This window comes from Manis pentadactyla, chromosome 4, assembly GCF_030020395.1.
Source record: "Manis pentadactyla isolate mManPen7 chromosome 4, mManPen7.hap1, whole genome shotgun sequence".
Taxonomy (NCBI): Eukaryota; Metazoa; Chordata; class Mammalia; order Pholidota; family Manidae; genus Manis; species Manis pentadactyla.
This window is the reverse complement of record NC_080022.1, coordinates 14,296,940-14,316,812: the sequence shown is the minus strand read 5'-3', so window position 1 is coordinate 14,316,812 and position 19,873 is coordinate 14,296,940. Positions and strand designations below refer to the sequence as shown.

The following is a 19,873-nucleotide window of genomic DNA, read 5'->3' as shown; positions in this document are numbered from 1 at the left end:
GCCACCTTGGACCCTCCCACAGAGTGGACCCTCCAGCTGACAGCTGGAGAAATTGCGAGAAATAGTAAATTGCTGTTGCTTTAAGCCACAGACCTTTGGCTAAGAATCCCACCAGGTCCATGGCCATGGCATGAGTGTGATTTAGAACTGCGAGGGCTCTTGGAGATTCACTTACATCATCTTCTCACAGCTCTCATAGAAAATAGAGGCCCAGGAGGTGCAGCAGAGATGGAAGCCTGACCTCTTACTACCCTGTTTAGAATTCTTTCCTCCAGCCTGTATCTCAGGCTCATTAAGTTCTAAAGGGGCAACATCCTGAGTATTGGGGCATTGGTAATGTCAGATGATGGATTCCAAGAGAGAGGAAGTTTGCAGTTTCAGGAAATCCAGGTCAGGAGCCAAAGAAGCCCTAAGGCTCAGCTTCTGGGCATCTGGGTACGGAGGGGAGAGCAGCAGGCTCTGGAACACTGAAACACAAATGGTCAGAGGAGGCAGCTGAGGTCAGCTTCAGGCATTCTATGGAGCTACACACAACTTCCAGGACCCTGGGCCTCCGGGGTGTCTCAGTGAGCGGACATCAGGCCTGCTCTTAACTCACCCCTGGGAGGCAGCATGGAGCAGCACCAGGCTCATCTGGCTTCTGGCACATCCTGTGAATTGGGTAGCTGGGTGGCCTTGGCTAGTTACTTCTTTGGCAGGATGTTGAGCCTGAGTTTCAGCATCTGTAAACAGAAAACAATGATACCCACTTCACAGGGTTGGTGAACATTAAATGTAGAGCCTCTAGAACAATATAGGAGGTGCTGAATGGATGGTGGCAATCCAGTACCACCCTGAGATTCAGGCAAAAGGCCCCTGCTCAGGGCCCCCGCTCTAGAAGACCTCATATATCACCCAGACACACCTAGACACACACACTTACACACAGACATACACATGAATGCACACAGATGCACGTGCACACCCCCATCATATGCATGCATACATACATACACATACATGCACACACAGATGCTCATGCACAGAGATACACACACACACACTGAACTTATTAAAAGGCCCATGTGTGCCTTTGTCTCTTGCTGGGCACTCAGCATGGAAGTAGTACAATCCCCAACCATTCGTTCTCAGGCCATGGTGAAGAACTCCCTCACATTCTTGCCCTGTGTCTTCAAGACAAAAGGCAACTGCATAGAAGTAGGACAAAGGCTCTAGGCTGCACGGTTGCCATATCAGCGACTGATGCTGCGTCAAAGGGAGGACTGAGCAGCAGGACACTTGAGAATGGATGAACTCATCAGTTCCTTCCCCTCAGAGAGCATGAATGCACTAGTTCTTGCACAGTAAAATATCACTTTCCACTGATTCCAAACATCCATTTTCTTGTATCTGTTCTCTTCTAATTCACATGTCTGACAGGGTTCGTGAACTAGTGAGGTATTCACTGGGTTACTAAGGAATATTTGGCAATATCAAACAATTGGATGTTACTTAAAAAATTATGTAAGTGTAGGTCTAAACATGTGTGTCAATATAGCAATTATTTACATTGGCAACTAAATGACATTGAACACTAGAATTGCAAATAGTTCCATTTTTATTAAAATATTTGGTGGGACTTGATTATATTTCAACAAAAAAGCTTTTAAAAACCCACTTACATCAATGGACAGATCATCTAGAAAGAAAAATCAATATGGTAACATTGGCCTTAAACAACACATTGGACCAGATGGACATAGTGGGTACATACAGAACACTACATCCAAACACTGAAGAATATACACTCTTTTCAAGTGCACATAGAACCATCTCCAGAATAGATTACATATTAAGCCACAAAACAAATCTTAATAAATTCAAGAGATTGAAATCATATCAAGCATCCTTTTCTGACCACAACAGTCTAAAACTACAAAATTAATTATAAGAGGAATACTGGGAGAAAAACCCACAAACACATGGAAACAAAATAACATGCTATTAAACAACCAATGGGTCAATGAAGAAATGAAAGAGGAAATCAAAAAATACCTTGAGACAAATGAAAATGGAAACACAACTTTCAAAAAAAATCTATGGGATGCAGCAAGAGCAGTTCTAACAAAGAGGTTCACAGAATAGACGCCTACCAAAAGAAACAAGAAAAATTCCAAATAAACAATCTAAGTTTATACCTAAAGGAGTTAGAAAAAGAAGAATAAACAAAGCCCAAAGTTAGTAGAAGAAAGGAAATAAAAAAATCAGAGTGGAAAAAAATGAAATAGAGACTAAAAAAGAAAAGATCAATGAAGCCAAAAGCTGGTTATTTGAAAAGATAAACAAAATCAATAAATGTCTAGCCAGACTCATCAAGAACAAAAGAGAGAAGTCTCAAATAAATAAAATCAGAAATGAAAGAGAAGTTATGACCAACACCACAGAAATACAAAGTATCATGAGTCACTACAACAAACAATTATACACCAACAAACTGGAAACCTAGAATAAATGGATATACTTATAGAAACATTCAATATCCCAAAACTGAATCATGAAGAAATAGAAAATCTAAATAGACAAATTACAAGTAATGAAATTGAATCAATAATGTAAAAACTCCCCCCCAAAAAAATTTGAAGATCAGATGACTTCACAGGTGAATTCTACCAAACATTTAAAGAAGAATAGGCACCCATCCTTCTCAAATTATTCCAAAACATTGAAGAAGGAATGATTTCAAACTCATTTTATAAAGCCAGCATTACCTTGATACCCAAACCAGACAAAGACACTACAAAAAAAGAAAATCACAGGCCAATATCCCTGATGAACATAAATGCAAAAATCCTTAACAAAATATTAGCAAACTGATTTCAATAGTACATTACACCATAATCAAGTGGGATTTATTCCAAAGATGCAAGGATAGTTAAACATCTGCAAATAAATCAACAAAATATACCACATTAATTTTAAAAAGGGACAAAAATCATATGATCATCTCAATAAATGCAGAAAAGCATATGGCAAAATTCAGCATCCATTAATGAGAAAAACTCATAACAAAATGGGTATAGATAAAACATACCTAACATAGTAAAGGACATGTATGATAAATCCATAGCGAATATCATACTCAACATGAGAAGCTGAAAGCTTTTCCTCTAAAATCAGGACCAAGATAAGGATGCCCAGTCTTGGCACTGATGTTCAACATAGTATTGGAAGTATTAGCCACAGAAATTAGGCAAGAAAAAGAAATTTAAAATCATCCAAATTGGAAAGGAAGAAATAAATTTGTCACTATTTTATGTCACTATTCATTTACAGATGACATAACAGTACATATTTAAAAACCATAAAGATCCCTCCAAAAACTATTAGAACTAATAAATAAATTCAGTACAGTCACAGGATCCAAAGTTAACATACAGAAATAAGTTGCATTTCTGTAAACTAATAATGAACTATCAGAAAGAGAAATTTAAAAAACAATCCCATTTATATTTGCATCAAAAAGAGCAAACTACCTAGGAATACATTAAACCAAGGAGGTGAGAGACCTGCATTCTGAAAATTATAAGACATTGATGGAAGAAATTGAAGACAACACAAATAAATGGAAAGACATAGCATGCATGCACATGGATTGGAAGAATTAATATTGTTAAAATGTCTATACCACCCAAAGCAATAGACAGATTCAGTGCAACCCCCATCAAAGCAACAATGTCATTTTTCACAGAACAAGAAAAAAGAATCCTAAAATTTATATGGAACCACAAAAGACCCTGAAGAGCCAAAGCAATCTTGAGAAAGAACAAAGTTGGAGGTATCATACCTCCTGATTTTAAACTATACTACAAAGCTATAGTAATCAAAACAGTATGGTAATGGCACAAAAACAGGCATATAGACCAGTAGAATAGAATAAGAAGCTCCAGAAATAAACTCACACATATATGGTCAATTAGTCTATGACAAAAGGTGCAAGACTATACAATGGGTAAAAGACAATCTCTTGAATAAATGGTGTTGGGAAAACTGGACAGCTACATGCAAAAGAATGAAACTGGACCATTATATTGCACCATACACAAAAATTAATTAAAAATGGATTAAAGACTTCAATGTAAGACCTGAAACCATAAAACTCCTAAAAGAAAACATAAGCAGTAAGCTCTTTGACATCAGTCTTAGCAACATTTTTCTGGACCAGTCTCCTCAGGCAAAGGTAACAAAAGCTAAAATAAACAAATGGGACTACATCAAACCAAAAAGCTTTTGTGCAGTAAAACCACCAAAAAGTGATAAGGGGTTAATATCCAAAATATGTAAAGAATTTAAACAACTTAATATCAAAAAACAAATGACCCAATTAAAAAATAGGCAGAGGATTTGAATACACATTTTTCCAAAGAAGACATACAAATGGTCAACAGACACACAAAAAGATGCTCAGCACCACTAAGCATCAGGGAAATACAAATCCAAACTACAATGAAGTATCACCTCACACCAATCAGAATGGCCAGCATCAAAAAAACAAGAAATAGCGAGTGTTGGCCAGGATGTGGAGAAAAGGGAGCCCTTATATACTGTTGGTGAGAATGTAAATTGGTGCAGCCACCATGGAAAACAATATGAAGATACCTCAAAAAGTTAAAAACAGAACTAACCATACCATCCAGCAATTCCATTTTTGGGTATTTATCCAACGAAAATGAAAACACTAATTCAAAAGAGAATTTGTTCACTGAAACCTTATTTACAATAGCCAAAATATGGAAGCAACCTAAGTGCCCATTAATAGATGAATGAATAAAGAGGATGTGGTATGCATACACAATGCAATATTACTCCCCCATAAAAAATGAAATCTTGCCATTTGCAAAAAATGGGTCCAGAGAGTATATGCTAAGTGAAATAATTTAGAGAAAGACAAATACCATAGGACTTTACTTAGCAAAACTAAACAAACAAAACAAAACAGAAACAGACTCACAGATACAGGAAACAAACTGTTGGTTACCGGAGGTGGGTGAAGCAGGTAAAAGGGATTAAGAGGTGTAAACTTCCAGTTATGAAATAAACAAGTCATGGGGATGTAATATGCAGCATAGGGAACAGAGTCAATAATCTTATAATAAATTGGTATGGTGACAGATGGTAACTAGACTTACCATGGAGATCATTTCATAACATAAAACTATCAAATCATTATGATGTACACCTGAAACTAATAGGATATTGTATATTAATTACACCTCAATTAAAAATAAATAGATAAAAGCATTTAAAAAGACAACTTTATTGAAATAATTTTATTAAAAATTTTTTATGTTCCTTAGCTATAATTTATATTTTGCCTTTTAATTTTTATAGAGGTTTTGGAGCATTTTAGAAGAAAAATCCTTTTAAAATCATATTAAAATAATTTAGTGCTATCTCTTAAACTAATTTTAACTTATTAAGATTAATTAGATTTTATGCATATCAAATACAATTACATATAAAAAGCCTTTTAGATGATTACTGTCAAAGAAAGACAAATTGCATGAAATTTTATTATAATTGGGGATTTTGCTGAAATGAAAGCAAGAAAAACAAACTTTATAGAATAAATGTATAATAATTTATGAAGTATGTATGTCTCTATTTTACAAGTCATTCAAATATTGCTAGCCCATCAACAGAACACTCAGACACATGCAATAATAAACTCAATCCAATTGGACATATTTCTGACTTTCAGTTTTATAAAAACTGTGGCTTTCCATATATTCTTCACTTTGTTGTTAGGAAAGTATATTTAGATAATATAGAACATGCTTTATTCCCCACTTTGATAGTTTAATTGATAATTTTTGAATATTTAGACACACAGCACAAGGCTCCCACGTGCACTCTTACCCCAAACCTCACAAACCCTAAAATGTTAGGGGTGAGCCTGACATCACCAACAAGAACAGATTCTTGAGGCCTGCAGGAAAGAGGGATGGGCGGGCAGTTCCAGGCAGGAAAGGGGTTTTGTAGGGGAGGTCCCCAAACCTGTGTTTATTACTGCTACTAATAGCACCAATAGGCATAACCATTATACTATGCAGTTTTCTCTTCTAAGCGTTTTGTGTAACAATGTTAGGAGTCGGATACGATTATCATCACCATTGTACAGGAGAGAACTGAGCCCCTGGGGAGTGAGGTCCTTTGCCCAAGACTACCCAGTGAGCCAGCGGTGAAGCCAGGCAACGGATCCCAAAACCCATGGCATCCTCCCAACCAGGACACAATATGCTCTGGGGCAAAGGGGCCCTTCACAGCGGGCCGGGTGCCTATGTCCCTCAGCATATACAAGAACTTACCGATGCACTCAGTCCAGCAAAACACACAGGCGCCTGCTGCATGGGGCGCCCTCCTGTGCCTGCGTGGACGTCCCTACCCGGCATCTCTCCCCACCTCTACCTTCCTGAGTCACCTGGGGCAGGGGAGCTCCTGTGGGACAAGGGTCCTCTGTTTCCTCTCCCTCCCCACAAACCCTGTGCCCATGAAGGCTGCTGGCCAAACGCAGCCACACCCCTCCTCAGGCTCCACCACTCACCCGGTGTGGGGTCCCAGCTCGCTGGCTTCTCGTCCTCCCCGGTGTCCCTCTTGTTTCAGCAGCCCAAACCATCTTGCCAAACACAGATATGAGCAGGACGCCTCCTTGTTTAAAGCCCTTCACTGGCATTCCATTGTTCCCTGGACCAAGGCCAAGAAGGCAGAGCTGTGCCATTTTACAAGGACAACAGGCCCACGCCAAGGATTCCTGTTCTTTATTCTCCATCACAAATGGGAGACCCCAGCTGTGGGACGACGTTCCCCTGGAGAGAAGAGGCTCCGGGTGCCCCTGGAGGCTCTCTATTGGGGTGGAAATACTACTGGCTCTTTCGGAGAGGTACCTCATTCTCCTGGGGGCCTCCCGGGCCCTCTCCAGCATTCTGCAAGCTCTAGAATGCCTGCCCATCAGGCGCAAGCAAAAGGCATACTGTGGGGTGAGGTTAAGGTCCCAGGCTCAGCTTCCCAGGGAACCATGCCCTGCAAAGCCCACCCACCACCAGCCCAGCTACCCCATCCTCCTTTCAGCTCCTCCTGGGTGCCATGTCCCTCAGACCACCGGGCTTTGCACAGGCTCCCCACTTCCCTCTTCACTCAGTGAACTTCTTGAGATCTCTGCCAAATTATTTATTTCACAGAAAAGCCCTCACTGACACCCTGCCCAGGTCAGACACCCCCATTAAATGTTCACACAGCCCCACGGAACATTCCATCAACCTGCTTATCCCTATTCATAAGTTGCCATTCAGTATGTAAGTCCTAATGTCAGTCTCCCTGCTGGACTGTCAGCTCCATGAGGGCAGGAATCATACCTGGCTTTGCTCTCCAATGTATCTGCAGTTCTTAATAAGTCTTTAATACAGTTTATTGACTGAACAGGCAATGAATCCTTCCAGGACTCAGGTTATCCCCCTTTGCTAGGAAAGGTCTATAGGATTCTCACACACTGAGGGAAGCCACAGGAGCGATGAGATAAACACATTAAGAGCTCTGAGCGCAGTGCCTGCAACCCATGTGGAGCTAGTAAATGGCAGTTGCTTTGCCATGTTTAACGTGAGGATGGAGATGATGGTGATGATGATGATTTGTAAACTTCGAGGGACAAGTTCACACCAAGAAAAATAAGGCATTGCTGCGAAACTGGGCTCCCTCCCCTCTGGTCCCTTCCACCCCAGCCCACTCCACCATGGAAGTTAAAATCCACCAAATGGGGACAATAATCCCACTGAGACGCTGGGGGCCCTGGTCCAGGGGCATGCTGCACCGCAGTGGAGGCAAGTGCTTTGAGCTCCTGGGACAGTAGCAGCCTCCTGTGTGGCCAGGTAATGCGGGAGGGGAGGAAGGACCCAGTATTTATGTGTTCCTCAGATGGGCCTGGCATCCTGCAAAGAACTTTACGTATTTCATTTCCTTTTCCTCTGGTCTCAACCTCTGAAAGATAGTTTTAATTATCCCATTATTATGGATGACAAAGCTGGGCTCAGAGAGGTGAAGGGACTGGCTGAGGTCACACAGCCCCTAAGTGGCAATGCAGACACTCAAATCCTAGTCTTGCTTGATGCAAAAACCTGGCACATTGAACCACATTGTGCCACTAGTGTGAAAACCGTAAAACCAACTGCATTTCCTGAATACCTAAAACTCTCCTCCAAGTCTAAGTCCTCCCAACACCCCCATGTCAAACCTCAGCTGGGAACACCTCTGCCTGGAAGCCTGCTTGGATTTCCCTGCCTGGCTCTGGCTCCATAGTCCTCTGTTTTCTGCTGCAGGTACACATTGGCAGGGACTTGCAGAGGCCCCATCCTGCCCAGGCCAGGATTTTAAATGGCTCACCAAAGGGATTATCTCAGAAAACCGGCCCTTCCCCAGAAACACCCTTATGCTGTGCAGGAAGGGCTCTGGGCCAAACCTCCCTAGGAATCAAAGCTAATTTTCAGTTGTTGAGGATGGAGCTCCTCAGTGACTCACTGTTTGGGCTCTCACGACCGAGGCCAGGAGCCAGGGGCTGCCAGGAGGTGCCCTCGTTAAAATCAAAAGGCAGTGGTAAGCAAAGGGGAGCCCCCTCTCTGGAAACCATGGTTCCCAGCTGCTGGGTGGTCCCAGCCAGGGGGATGCGGTTCCCTGCTCCTCTTCCACCAAGCCTACTCTAAGTGGGTGAACGGAGCCCAGTAAGAAAAGGGTTCCAGAAGGCCTTAGTAACAGAAAAAGGGAGAGGCAGGAGGCAGGGCTACAGCCATGCAAGTCAGCATTTACCCGGCTTTCCACCTGGGGCAAAGACCTTCAGTCCCAAATCACAGCCAGGGATCCCTGCTACCCAGCCCTCTCTTCCCCACTCGGAGAGGACACTTCCCCAGGGACAGGTGGGGCCAGGGAATTTGTGTAGGGAGTCTTTCCTGTTTGTGGTAGGAGACCCAGCCTCCTCCCAGGAAAGAAGGCCAAGGCCAGGCCCAGAATCAGCTCCCGAAGAGGCCAGAGGCCTGGTGTCAAGCTCCAGGCAGCCACATGGCCTTTGATGTGGGCTCAAGGCCTGTGGGCTTTCGGGGGCCCTTTCCGCCATTAAAAAAGGAAAAAAGGCCCCGGAAGACGACTGGTTAGCCAGAGACGGGTAAGATTCCTCAAGGGAGGAACAACCTAAGACAGGCACAGTCGCAGGGGGGCCATCAGGTGAGAAATTGGGGATCAACAGAGGTGAGGCTTAGAACCTCACCCCCCCTGTTCTGAGAGAAATCTTCTGCATACGTGGATGTTTTATTGCCCTTGTCTAGCTTGGATTAACACATAGTCTACAGGCACACACCTGATCATCTACATGTGCTCTCTTACAACACTAAACTATGTTTTCTACCTTTATCTTGTATCTACCTACCACTTCAGCATTTTATTAAAAATAATAATAATAAAGAGAGAAATGTGGTATCCACATATAAATCAAGTATAAAAACCAAATGAGTATTCATATTTGAACTGTTTATAGTTCATAATGCATGAGCAAAACCGAAAGTTTCTGTGATGACTGCCCTTGTACTGTTCACTATGTAACTTATTCACTATGTAAGAATTTGTTCTACATGTAAAAACTTGTTTGTTATGCCTCAGAAGATTGGAGACTGACAAAAATTAGGCTTGGGGTGGAATAATGATTGTGCATTGAGCATTGACTCCCCTATACAGAATTTTATTGTCGTTAACAACCATTTGATCAATAAATATGAGAGATGCCCTCACAAAAAAAAAAAAAAAAAAAGGACAGACTTCCAATGGTAAAATAAATTAGTAACCGGGATGTAATGTATAGCATAAGGAATATAGTCAAGATATTGTAACAGCCTGGTAGGGTGATAGCTGGAACCTAGAATTATGTATATAAATGTTCTACCACTGTGTTGTACACTTGAAACTCATGTAATGTAATACTGTGTGTCAACTACCCTTCAATAAAAAATAATTATTAAAAATAAAAATAAAAAATAAAAAAAAAAAAAAAAAAAAAAGGAAAAAAGGAAAAACATGTTATGACCGCATTGGTATGAAGATAAATATAATCCAGGCTAGATTATAGTCATTCTGATTTTAAAGATATTAGAACATTGTGGGGCGCCCCTAGAGGTATTTTGCGGGTACCCAAAGGTATCATGGAGCTTAGGCCCCATGCCTCCTGTTGGCACAAGTTAAGCCCTTTGAACTGCCTGGGCTCAAGTTCTGGCTCACCACATACTTAGGCATGTTCCTCAGGTTGCCTCTCTGTAAAATGGGGATAATCAGAGCACCTGAGTCATGGGTGTTTGAAAGCTCCATGAGATCTTGCTGGAGAAGGGCTTGGCACGGTCCTGGGGTGAGCAAGTTTTCAGTGGGGCGAGCTGCCCAGCTGCACTGGAGCTTCCCAGCTTCCCCGTGGGCGAGGCAAGGGTGGGATGCTTTCTGACCCCGTAATACAGACAGGAAGACTGAGGCCCAGGCCGGGGAAAGGACCTGCCCAAAGCCACGTACAAAGCAGTGGAACCAGGACTTCAAGAGCACAGATCAAGCAGGTCACAGGCCCTGGACGCTGATGGAAGCGGCTGGTCAAGTTATCGCAGCCACAGACCAGGAGCCAGGAGGAGGCCGCAGGCCGGGACAGAGGTGCCTTGCGCCCAGCTAGCAAATGGAGCCTCTGTGAATCGGTGCCCTGTGGGGCTTTGAAGTTTCTCACCACGACAGAGCTGGGCCTTCCCCTCCGTCCCTCTGACCCCTGGCCGAGCTCTGACGCCTGGTCTAAATGTGCTGACCTGACCGTGGGGACAGCAGCCCTCCCTGGGGGACACGCTGGGCTGGGGGGACTACTGTCTCCCCAACCCAGCCCCTAAGATAACATCAAAAGGACGGACGTTTCCAGTCCAGGCTGGAATGTGGGTTTTCCGGCTGACTCAGACAGAACCTATTTCTATGGCAGCCAGGCTCTGCTACCAGACAGGGATTTGGGGGGACAGAAGTCACATTTAGGGGCATTTTGTCAAACAAGCAGGAGTCTGCCCAGGAAAGAACAATAAAGAATAACCCCTAAACTCAACTGGTTGAGTGCCCGACCTTCAGTCTAAGTGTTCTTGGACACGTGTCCGTCCCTGCCCCCAGTGTCTGGCCTGCCGTGTGGTCAAGCTGCTGTCAGGCTGGGAGAGGGGCAGGGAGCAGAGGACATGCTGAGGTAGCTAGGGGCACAGAGATGGCATAGCCTTGGCCACGCGAACTTAAGTTCATCAGCTTCTCTGGGCCTCAGTTGCTTCACTAGGAAAATGGGGATGAGGAAAAGATACCAAGAATGAAAAGCACTTGGCCCAGCCCCTGGCTCTCAGCCGTCAGTGGGAGCTGGCACCATGACTTCTGGAAAGGGGTAGATGACGGAAAGGGCAGTGAGAAGAGAGAGCCACAGATTGCCCCCTCCCCTGCCCCCACACTGTCTGGAAGCAGAGCCCATGGGCGCCAGGCTAGCGCCTCCCCCCCGGGGACCTGGCCTAAATGTCAGACCTGAAAGTATCTTGCATCACTGGGCCTTTGAGGGTTAATGATGGGGAGTGGACAGCGCCCAGATATTTAAATACTTAGGGAGGCGCCCTGAGATCAGAGGCATCCACTCACTTCCTTCTCCTGCAGCCCAGCTCCTCTGCCCCCTGCTCACCTCCCCTCCCTCAGGATGAAGCCTCCCCCTCTTCTGGCCCCCCTTTGTCTCCTGGGTAAGTGACTTTTGTGACCTTCATCTTTCCCCCACCCCATCTAGGAACCCTGAGCTCCCTGGAGGACCCTGAGCCTGGCCCTGGGGAGGGTGTGGTAGGTCATCCCGAGGCCAGTTCTGCCTGAGCTAAGCTGGCACCAGCCAGCAGAGAGAGGAGACAGGGGGACAGTGTAGCCCGGGCGGACAGGGGGCTGGGCCGAGGGGCTGACTGGCATCCCAGGGAACACCACAGAGCTCCTGCCACCTGCGCTCCACCCCCGCCTTAGCTTCCCGGGGAGCAGCCCCCACCACCGCAACAGCAGGATCTGGAGGTGCTCAGGGATGCCTGGGCAGTGAGGAAGCCACCCAGCGGCATCTGATGAGACTTGGTGGGGACAGAGTGCTCCTGTCGGGGGAGGGCGGACGGGGCTGACCCCCGGGGACCTGCTGGGGAACCTGTGCAGAGCAGAGGGGAACAAACGGGAGGAAGGGCAGGTGGTATTCTGGGGGCCAGAGGAATGTGGGAGGGCACAGGGTGTGCAGGCGCCACGAGGTGAGCTTGAGGGGTCAAGGGGTGATGGATGGCATGGGAATATATTACTGACTGGCATCATTGCTGTTGGGGAGGGGAGGTTAACCGGACAGTAGGAGAGAAGGCTGGCACGGGATGTGAGGGGCCGTCTTGGAGGCTGGCTGGGGGGGATGGGACCCTTCAGGCTCGACCCCTCGCCTGCCTTCCCGCAGTGGCCCTGGCTGGTGGGAACCTGGTCCAGTTTGGGGTGATGATTGAAAGGCTGACAGGGAAGCCGGCGCTGCAGTACAATGACTATGGCTGCTACTGTGGGGTCGGCGGCTCCCACTGGCCGGTGGACCAGACAGACTGGTGAGCATGGCCCAGCAGGGGGTCCTCCCTGGGGGTGGGGCAGCTGGGGGGGGGCATCCTGGGAGGATGGAGAGCTGGGGACACCTAGAATGTGTGCACTGATCTCTCCTTTGAGCCCCTGGGAGCCCTGGGTCCCCAAGCAGCCCCAGGTCCAGCCCAGCCTGGCTCACAGGACCCCCAGGTCAGCCAGGCCCCTTACAGGTGCTGCCACGCCCATGACTGCTGCTATGAACGTCTGGAGAAGCTGGGCTGTGAACCCAAGCTGGAAAGATACGTTTTCTCTGCCGACAGGCACCACATCTCCTGTGGTAAGTGAGTAGCACAGAGCACCTCAGACAGCAGGGAGCGGGTATGGTGTCAGGCAGGAACCCCCTCCTGACGGTGGCCCTTGAGGCTCATCAGGGCCAGACCCTGGACTAGAGAGGTGCGCTCTGCCACCATCACGGAATGATGGAGAGGCCCGTCCAGCTGCCCAGATGTTCATGGGCACCCTGTCTAGAGAGCCCCATGACCTGTCGGCTCCTGCCCCAGCCCCGGGTACTCCCCCCCGCAAAGGCCTCCCCAGCTCTGGCCTCTGGGCAGAGGAGCAAAGGGGCGCAGGGCTGAGCCGGGCCCAGAGGAGCTGGACTCACAGACCCTCCCAGAGCCTGAGTGGCAGCTGAAGAAGAGTGAAGTCCCGAGGACGGGGCCTCGAGGTCCCAGGTGCAGGGACGGAGCTTCGATTTGGAACAGCAGAGCCCATTCCCAAAGGCCGACTCCCGCTACAGTGGGGCTGGCGGGGTGCGCCCATCTGCTCAGCTTTCCAAATCCAGTGCCCACTTGGGCCAGTTCACTCTCCTCTGGTCCCCAGCCCGGGAGGGTGGAGGCAGCCACAAAGCCGGGCCCAGTGCAGGGAGCCTAGATCAGAGAACCAAGCCTTCTTTCCAACTGCAAGACCAGGAAGAGCCTGGAAGGAGGGCCAGGCCCAGGGGAAGGAGCGGAGAGGGTGAGAGACTGAGCTCAGGTCCAGGCCTCTCACGTCTGCCCTGGGGAAGACTTAGCCCCCAGATGCAGGTTTAGCCCAGCTTCTGGCTGCCGCAGCTGTCCACTCGGCAAGGCAACTCTGTAGGCAGTGAGCTCCCATCACTGGGGGCTCGGGCAAGGTGGGACATCCCCCTGTCAGGAACAGCTGAGGGGATGAGGGAGGGGAGGTGTCAGGTGAACGGGGCCATGGGCTCAAGGCTCCACCTGCCCTCTGCTGTGTGACTTCGGGCAGGCGATGTAACTAACCCCTCAAAGCCTCAGCCTCCTCATCTATGAATTGGAGACAGTCACACTCACTTCCCCGGCTTAGCCCAGCTCCCGGCAAGAACTGCCCAAAAGGACTGTCACGCCCCTTCCAACACCTTGTTTTGCCAAAACAGCAGGCGTGGGGCAGAACCCTGATGAGGAAGGGAGGCTGACCTCTGTCTGGGGGCATGAGGAACCCTGGTGTTCCTGATAGGGAAGAAAAGGAGCCAGAGCCCCTGGAGGCAGACAGAGGCAGGGGGGAGGAGAGGAGGCTCTGGGACACATCCGCCTGCCGTCATCTCAGAGCTCTCCTCCCTGTGCCATGGCTGTGCTCCACCGTGGACGGTGCATTCCCTGGGGGCTGGGGACATTCCCTGGGGGCTGGGGAAGACAGTCAGTGAACCAGCTGGTCTCCCTCGGGGAGAGGGCCAAGGCAGGCGAGCTGGTTGGGAGGGGAGGGAAGGACAGCGAGGACAGGCCCGCAGGCCTCCCCGGGTCCTGGTCCCCGCGGGCCTCTGCGCCCTGCCCTGCTTCCCCATCCTCCGGTGAGTAGGGGCCTCCAGCAGAGCAGCGCTGAGGATGTGGACCCCAGAGCGGTCCCGGGCATGTCTGAGAGCGGGAAGCCTGCGCCGCCGTCCCTGACTCTCCTGTCCCATCCAGCTGGCACAACCACCTGCCAGCAGCAGACCTGTGAGTGTGACAAGAGGGCTGCGCTCTGCTTTCGCCACAACCTGGGCACCTACAACAGCAAATACACCCATTACCCCAACAAGCTGTGCACGGGACCCACTCCGCCCTGCTAAGGCTGTGTCCTGGCTCGTCCCTGCGCCTGCCCCCTGCTGCTGCAGCCCCAGGCCTGGGAACACTGGCACCAGAGGCCCTCCCTCTGGAGAGTTCCTTTCCTGCAAGCCCATCCCTGCCTGAGAGTCCCAGACTGAGGTCTGGACCATCACTGGCCAACCAGGCCATGTCTTCCCCTGAGGAAGAGCTGTGCCCCAGGAGCCAAGGGGCACTTCAGCCCTCAGAGGATTCGAGAACCCACGCCTGGGATCTCAGTCCCCTCTTCGGAATAAGTGAATAACGTTGTCCCATCATTCTAACATTGTCTGATTCTCAGCTTCTGTCACTGTAGGATTTAAGTAGTTTACACTTTCATTCATTCATTCATTTTTTAGGATTTAAGTAGTTACACTTTCATTCATTCATTCATTTTTAAAGCACCTACTATGTGCTGAGCACTGGCATACAGTGGGGACAAATCTGACACGGGTGGCCCCCGTGTGCAACTCCAGCATTCTCTCCTTTTAACTTCCCATTACAGTAAGTTTTTGTGATTCTCTTTTTCTAACATTCCACAATCTCATCCAAGACCCTAACAGCCATCTCTGGAAGGAGTATTTCTGGCTGTATAGTGCAATGTGAGCAGCATGAAAAACATACCTAAAAATATTGTCCCCAATGTGTCATCAGGCCTCAAGTCTTTCCCATTATCAGATTGGTTAAGAGTGAAAAGAACTTCTAGAATCATCTTATCCAAACCCTTCCTTTGATACAACAGCAAATATAGGAGTCAGAAAGGGGAAGTCCTACCTGACAGGGTGTCCCCACTCCCAGGCCAGTGTGTCTCCATTTCTTCACCAGTCAGTATCAGCCTGTGAAACTCTGCTATGGCCGTGTTACCAGCCCCTCTGGTTGTTATCTTGGAAAGCCCAGAGCGCCCAGGGAAGGTCAGCTCTGAGGGTGCCCAGGCTGGGTCCGGATCCCAGCACAAGGAGGGGAAGAGGAAAGATTTCAGCCCCCAACATCACGGAGCTGCCTCTGGAGCCATGAAGGATTTAATGCGCCAAAGGATTCCTACCAAGTGGAATGCAGACTATTCTGGAAGCAATGTACTACAGCAGATTCTACCCCTAAATATAAATATACTATCTATAATCTATACTTACAATCCCTAATATGCAGATAAACTCTTCCAGGATTGAGATGATCCTATTCAATGAGAGAGAACATGTAATAAGGACTTGCATGGGGAAAAGCTCACAGCACATACAATAAATTCACTCCCTTTGTCTTTTTCATGGCATGTGTATGACATTTAGGACTCTGAGGGCATGAAGAAATCAAAGGGATCATCATCATAAACCTTAAAGGGTGAGGAAGTTCTGTGTTGGCAAAGAAGGGCGGGGTGCCGGGGTCCCGGCTTTGCTGGTGTGGCTGAAGCTATTCCTCTGTAAAGAATCACTAGGAGACCAGGTCTTAAAACTGGGTTGCCTGGGGAAGGGAGCCAGCTAGCACTGTCAGAAAAGTGGTCCCAAGGCGCCCTCTGGTGTCCATTTTGTTCAGGCTACAAGGAGGAAACCTGTATTAAACCTGAATTTTTCATCAGAGGGTCAAAGCATGCTTCCAGGAGAGTCAAATCAATCCCTTCGTGTTTTCAATAACAAATACGCTGATAAATAACCAGTAAGTCCTTACAAACACCTTAGAATGACGGTGCCACTGCATAAGTGAGGAACACAGGCAGAAGGAACTGGCTCAGGAGAGATGGAGACATGTTCTGGACGTGATGGATTTGAGGTAGCCAGGGACCAGCACCTGTCATCTTATTACTTGTGTGACCATCCAGTAAGGTGCAAACTGGGACTTCAGAACAAGACCCTCGTGCAGCCTGTTTTCCCAGGGATCAATAAATGTTTTGTGAATGAATCAATGTGTCTAAATTCTGTTTGTGTTTGTGAGTGTGTGTGAATGTGTATGTCTATAGTACACACACTTGATTTCTAGCTGAAGACTTGTGGAAAGAACTGGAAAAAGGAAAGGAGAATGCTGAACTTGAAATCAGCTTCCAGGTTAGAGACTTCTGCTCCGCCAGGTAGACCAGAGCAGGGCCTCTGCTCTAGATCCTGCAGCTCAGCATAGCCCATGGACAGCAGTGGGGAGCTTGTTAGAAACACAGGGTCTTGGACCTGACCCCAAACCCACTGAGTCAGAATCTATAGGCTAACAAGATCCCCAGGTGATTCATGTACACATAAAGTCCAAAGACCGTTGACATATGGCCACAGCCTCGGTTTTTCTACATTTTTGAAATGGTACAATGACATTTCCCTGGGAGGTTGGTTGTTGCAAGGTTTAAATATTTTAGCAGGTGTGAAAGTATACAAAATAATGCCCAGTATATAATAAACATCCATATTCTACAAATGAAGGAATAAATAAATAACAATAATAGCTGACATTTATTAAGCATTTGGCATTTACTAGGCACTGTTGTGTTTTATGTTCCTTAATTCGCTGAATGAATAAACGAATGAATGAATGAATGAATGAGGCACAGGGGCTACATCAAGGTGGGAGAAAGGATTTTGTTACCCCAGTGCTTCATAGCTTGCCTCTCCAAATCTGATGACAGGATTTGGGTTGTTTTTTCCTTTGTTCCCACTTAACCCCTAACAAAAGCTATTAATGAAGTATTCAATTAAATCACTTGCTGAATAAATGATTAGAATCAAGCCCCACTGAAATTCCCGAGTTAAGAGTCCAATTACAATTTCATGGACATTTGTCTGCTTCTTTGGGGTTCTCGGCAGTGTCACTTGCTGAATGCTAGAGATAGAGATGAATCAGATGTGGGCAACTGGCAGAGCGACACCACCAGCTTTCCTCACTAGTGCTTGAACAGGGCTGAGGCTGGAGTCAGAAGCAGAGGCTCTTCATCCATGTCCATCCTGTCCACGGAGGCCAGCTTCGCCTTTCCAGTTTGATTTCCACCGTGTCACTCCTCTGTCCCCAAACCATCCGCAGCTCCCATTGTCCACCAGCATTAAAGCTTAGTATCACCTGCCTTTCCAGCCTCGTTACCCAGCCATGTATCTCTGTGCTCCTCACCATTCCCAGAACATGACCACTGCCTTCCTGCCTTCACACTTCGGCAATAGCTTCCTTCAGCCAGAAGCTTCCTGATCACAGGGTCCTCATCACCATGTTAAAATCCAGGTGCTTTTATGCCACCTTTTCTGGGATGCTTTTCCAAATGGAGCAGATTCCACCCCCCTCTGACCTGCCAAGCAACGTGTTTATACCTTTCCTGGGGGTTCCTTATTTCAGTCCTTGTTTTGGACTCCCATATAGTGGAGGCAGATTGCCTTGGGTTCAGGTTCAAATACTGCCTCTGCTACCAATGTGCAGGCCAGTTATTTATTCACTTTGTGTGTAAGATGGGCATAGAACCACCAACTTCACAGGACACTTTAAGGTTTAAATGCAACAATGAATTCAAAGTGCCGGAAGCATTATTCAAGCTCCATTTATGCTGGGTCATTTTGTGTATTTTTGCCTCATTTGCATCCATCACACAGTAGATGCTAAGTAAATATCAGTTCAGTGGAACCCAAGAGTACCTGATAACTGTAATTATTCTAGAGAAGTGGCATCATATAGATGATAAAAACTAGAGTAGTTTACTTGAATAGTCCCTTGGCTTGCTACTCTGAGTGCTCATTTATCTTATGTGGATATGTGTTGAAATGATTAACCTTCAGTGCCCTGAGTTGATGTCCCACAAAGACAACGGGGTTAAACTGGCTGGGAAGACAGAGTGCAGCACTTCTCCTGGAGGGCTGCCACCTGAGACGTGTCCCAAAGTCAAAGTGCACACACAGGCCAACTCCTGACCCTGTAAACCAGTCTGGATGGGCTAGGCATGCCTGCTCTTTGGGACTGGTTCGGCCAGCATGGCATTGGTCCTCCAGTTGCAAAAGACACATGGCAAGCGTCTATCTAAAGAAAGAAGTTGTGTTTCTCCAAATGAACTGTATATCCTTTATAAACTGTCCTAAACACATGGGATTTCCAACTCTGGGGTTTTGCTTACGCTGGTCCTTCCGTACAAAATACCTTCGCCATTTCCACAGCCCACCTCCGCTTTCCTAACTAGCCAGATGTCCTTCCTCTGCCAAGCCTCTTTGATCGCCCTGAACTCACAGCCTCCTATTAGTACCTCCTTTGCACATCATGTGCTCTCCTGGGTCATGGGTTGTGTCCATGTTCACTCCTGCACTGAAAGCTTTTCAAGGACAAGGTCCATGTCTGCTTCTATGCCCAGAAATAAGGACCCACACACAGTCCAGTTTCAGTAAATATTGGATGGATTCTTGGATTTTTAGATGGAAGAAAAAATTGACAAAAAAAAAACAAGCATCTTGGGATATATAAGTCCCTCTTCCAAATGCAGATTCAGACAAGTTTCTCCAAGATAGAAAATTTTTCCTTCTGCCAAGCCAGAACCTATGAAGTGGCAGGACCGGTCTTGGTCCTTCACAACCAGTAAGTAAATCACTGCATCACTATGACCTGAGAGTGCCCACTTGGTCTGCAAGTCCAGCCAAAACCACAGTGAAACATTTAATGACAAATGTTTATTCCACCTCAAGGCATGCATACACTATCTGTGCAGTTGGGGCAAGGGCTGGAGGCGTGTCTGGCAAACGGGTAACTTTATTTAAACCCAGGTTTTCGACCTGGCCTTCTCCTAAGCAACCATGAGCTGTTACCAAGGAAGGACATGGGAACAGCTGCTTTCCCCCTATGGTATTTCAATCCTTGGCATAAATGTCACCCAGAGTAAGCAAGGCCATAGCTCAGAGGAAAACAGAAATAATACAGTTCGTATGCTCTGTTCCCTACCTGACCTGAGAACATTTCTCTGTCCTTCCAGACCCATTCGGTCTCACAGGCAGAACCTTGCACCAACCCAGGCAGGAAGCCCCTTGAGCCCTAACTGGCCTAGCAGCAGCCCCTTGGCCCCAGCTGAATCACTGCAGGGGCTGAACGAAGGCGGCCGGGAGTTTTCCAGTTGGGGGAGGGTGCACCTGTATCAGGACATAGGAGGAGCCTTCAGAAAAATTCTCAGTTGGGCTAACAGGGTCCAGAATCTGGGCCTCATGGCTCAAAAACCATGTAGC

At 47.2% G+C, this 19,873-nt stretch overlaps 1 protein-coding gene across 1 annotated transcript; it reads left to right on the top strand.

Moving 5' to 3' along the window:
- Nucleotides 1-11,654: 11,654 nt before the first annotated feature.
- On the top strand, nucleotides 11,655-16,616 carry LOC118926964 (group IIE secretory phospholipase A2-like). The gene is made up of 4 exons (XM_036914496.2): nucleotides 11,655-11,780; nucleotides 12,503-12,641; nucleotides 12,843-12,949; nucleotides 14,571-16,616. The coding sequence occupies exons 1-4, from the start codon at nucleotides 11,741-11,743 to the stop codon at nucleotides 14,711-14,713; spliced, it is 429 nt and encodes a 142-aa protein (XP_036770391.2). The 5' UTR covers nucleotides 11,655-11,740; the 3' UTR covers nucleotides 14,714-16,616.
- Nucleotides 16,617-19,873: the final 3,257 nt, after the last annotated feature.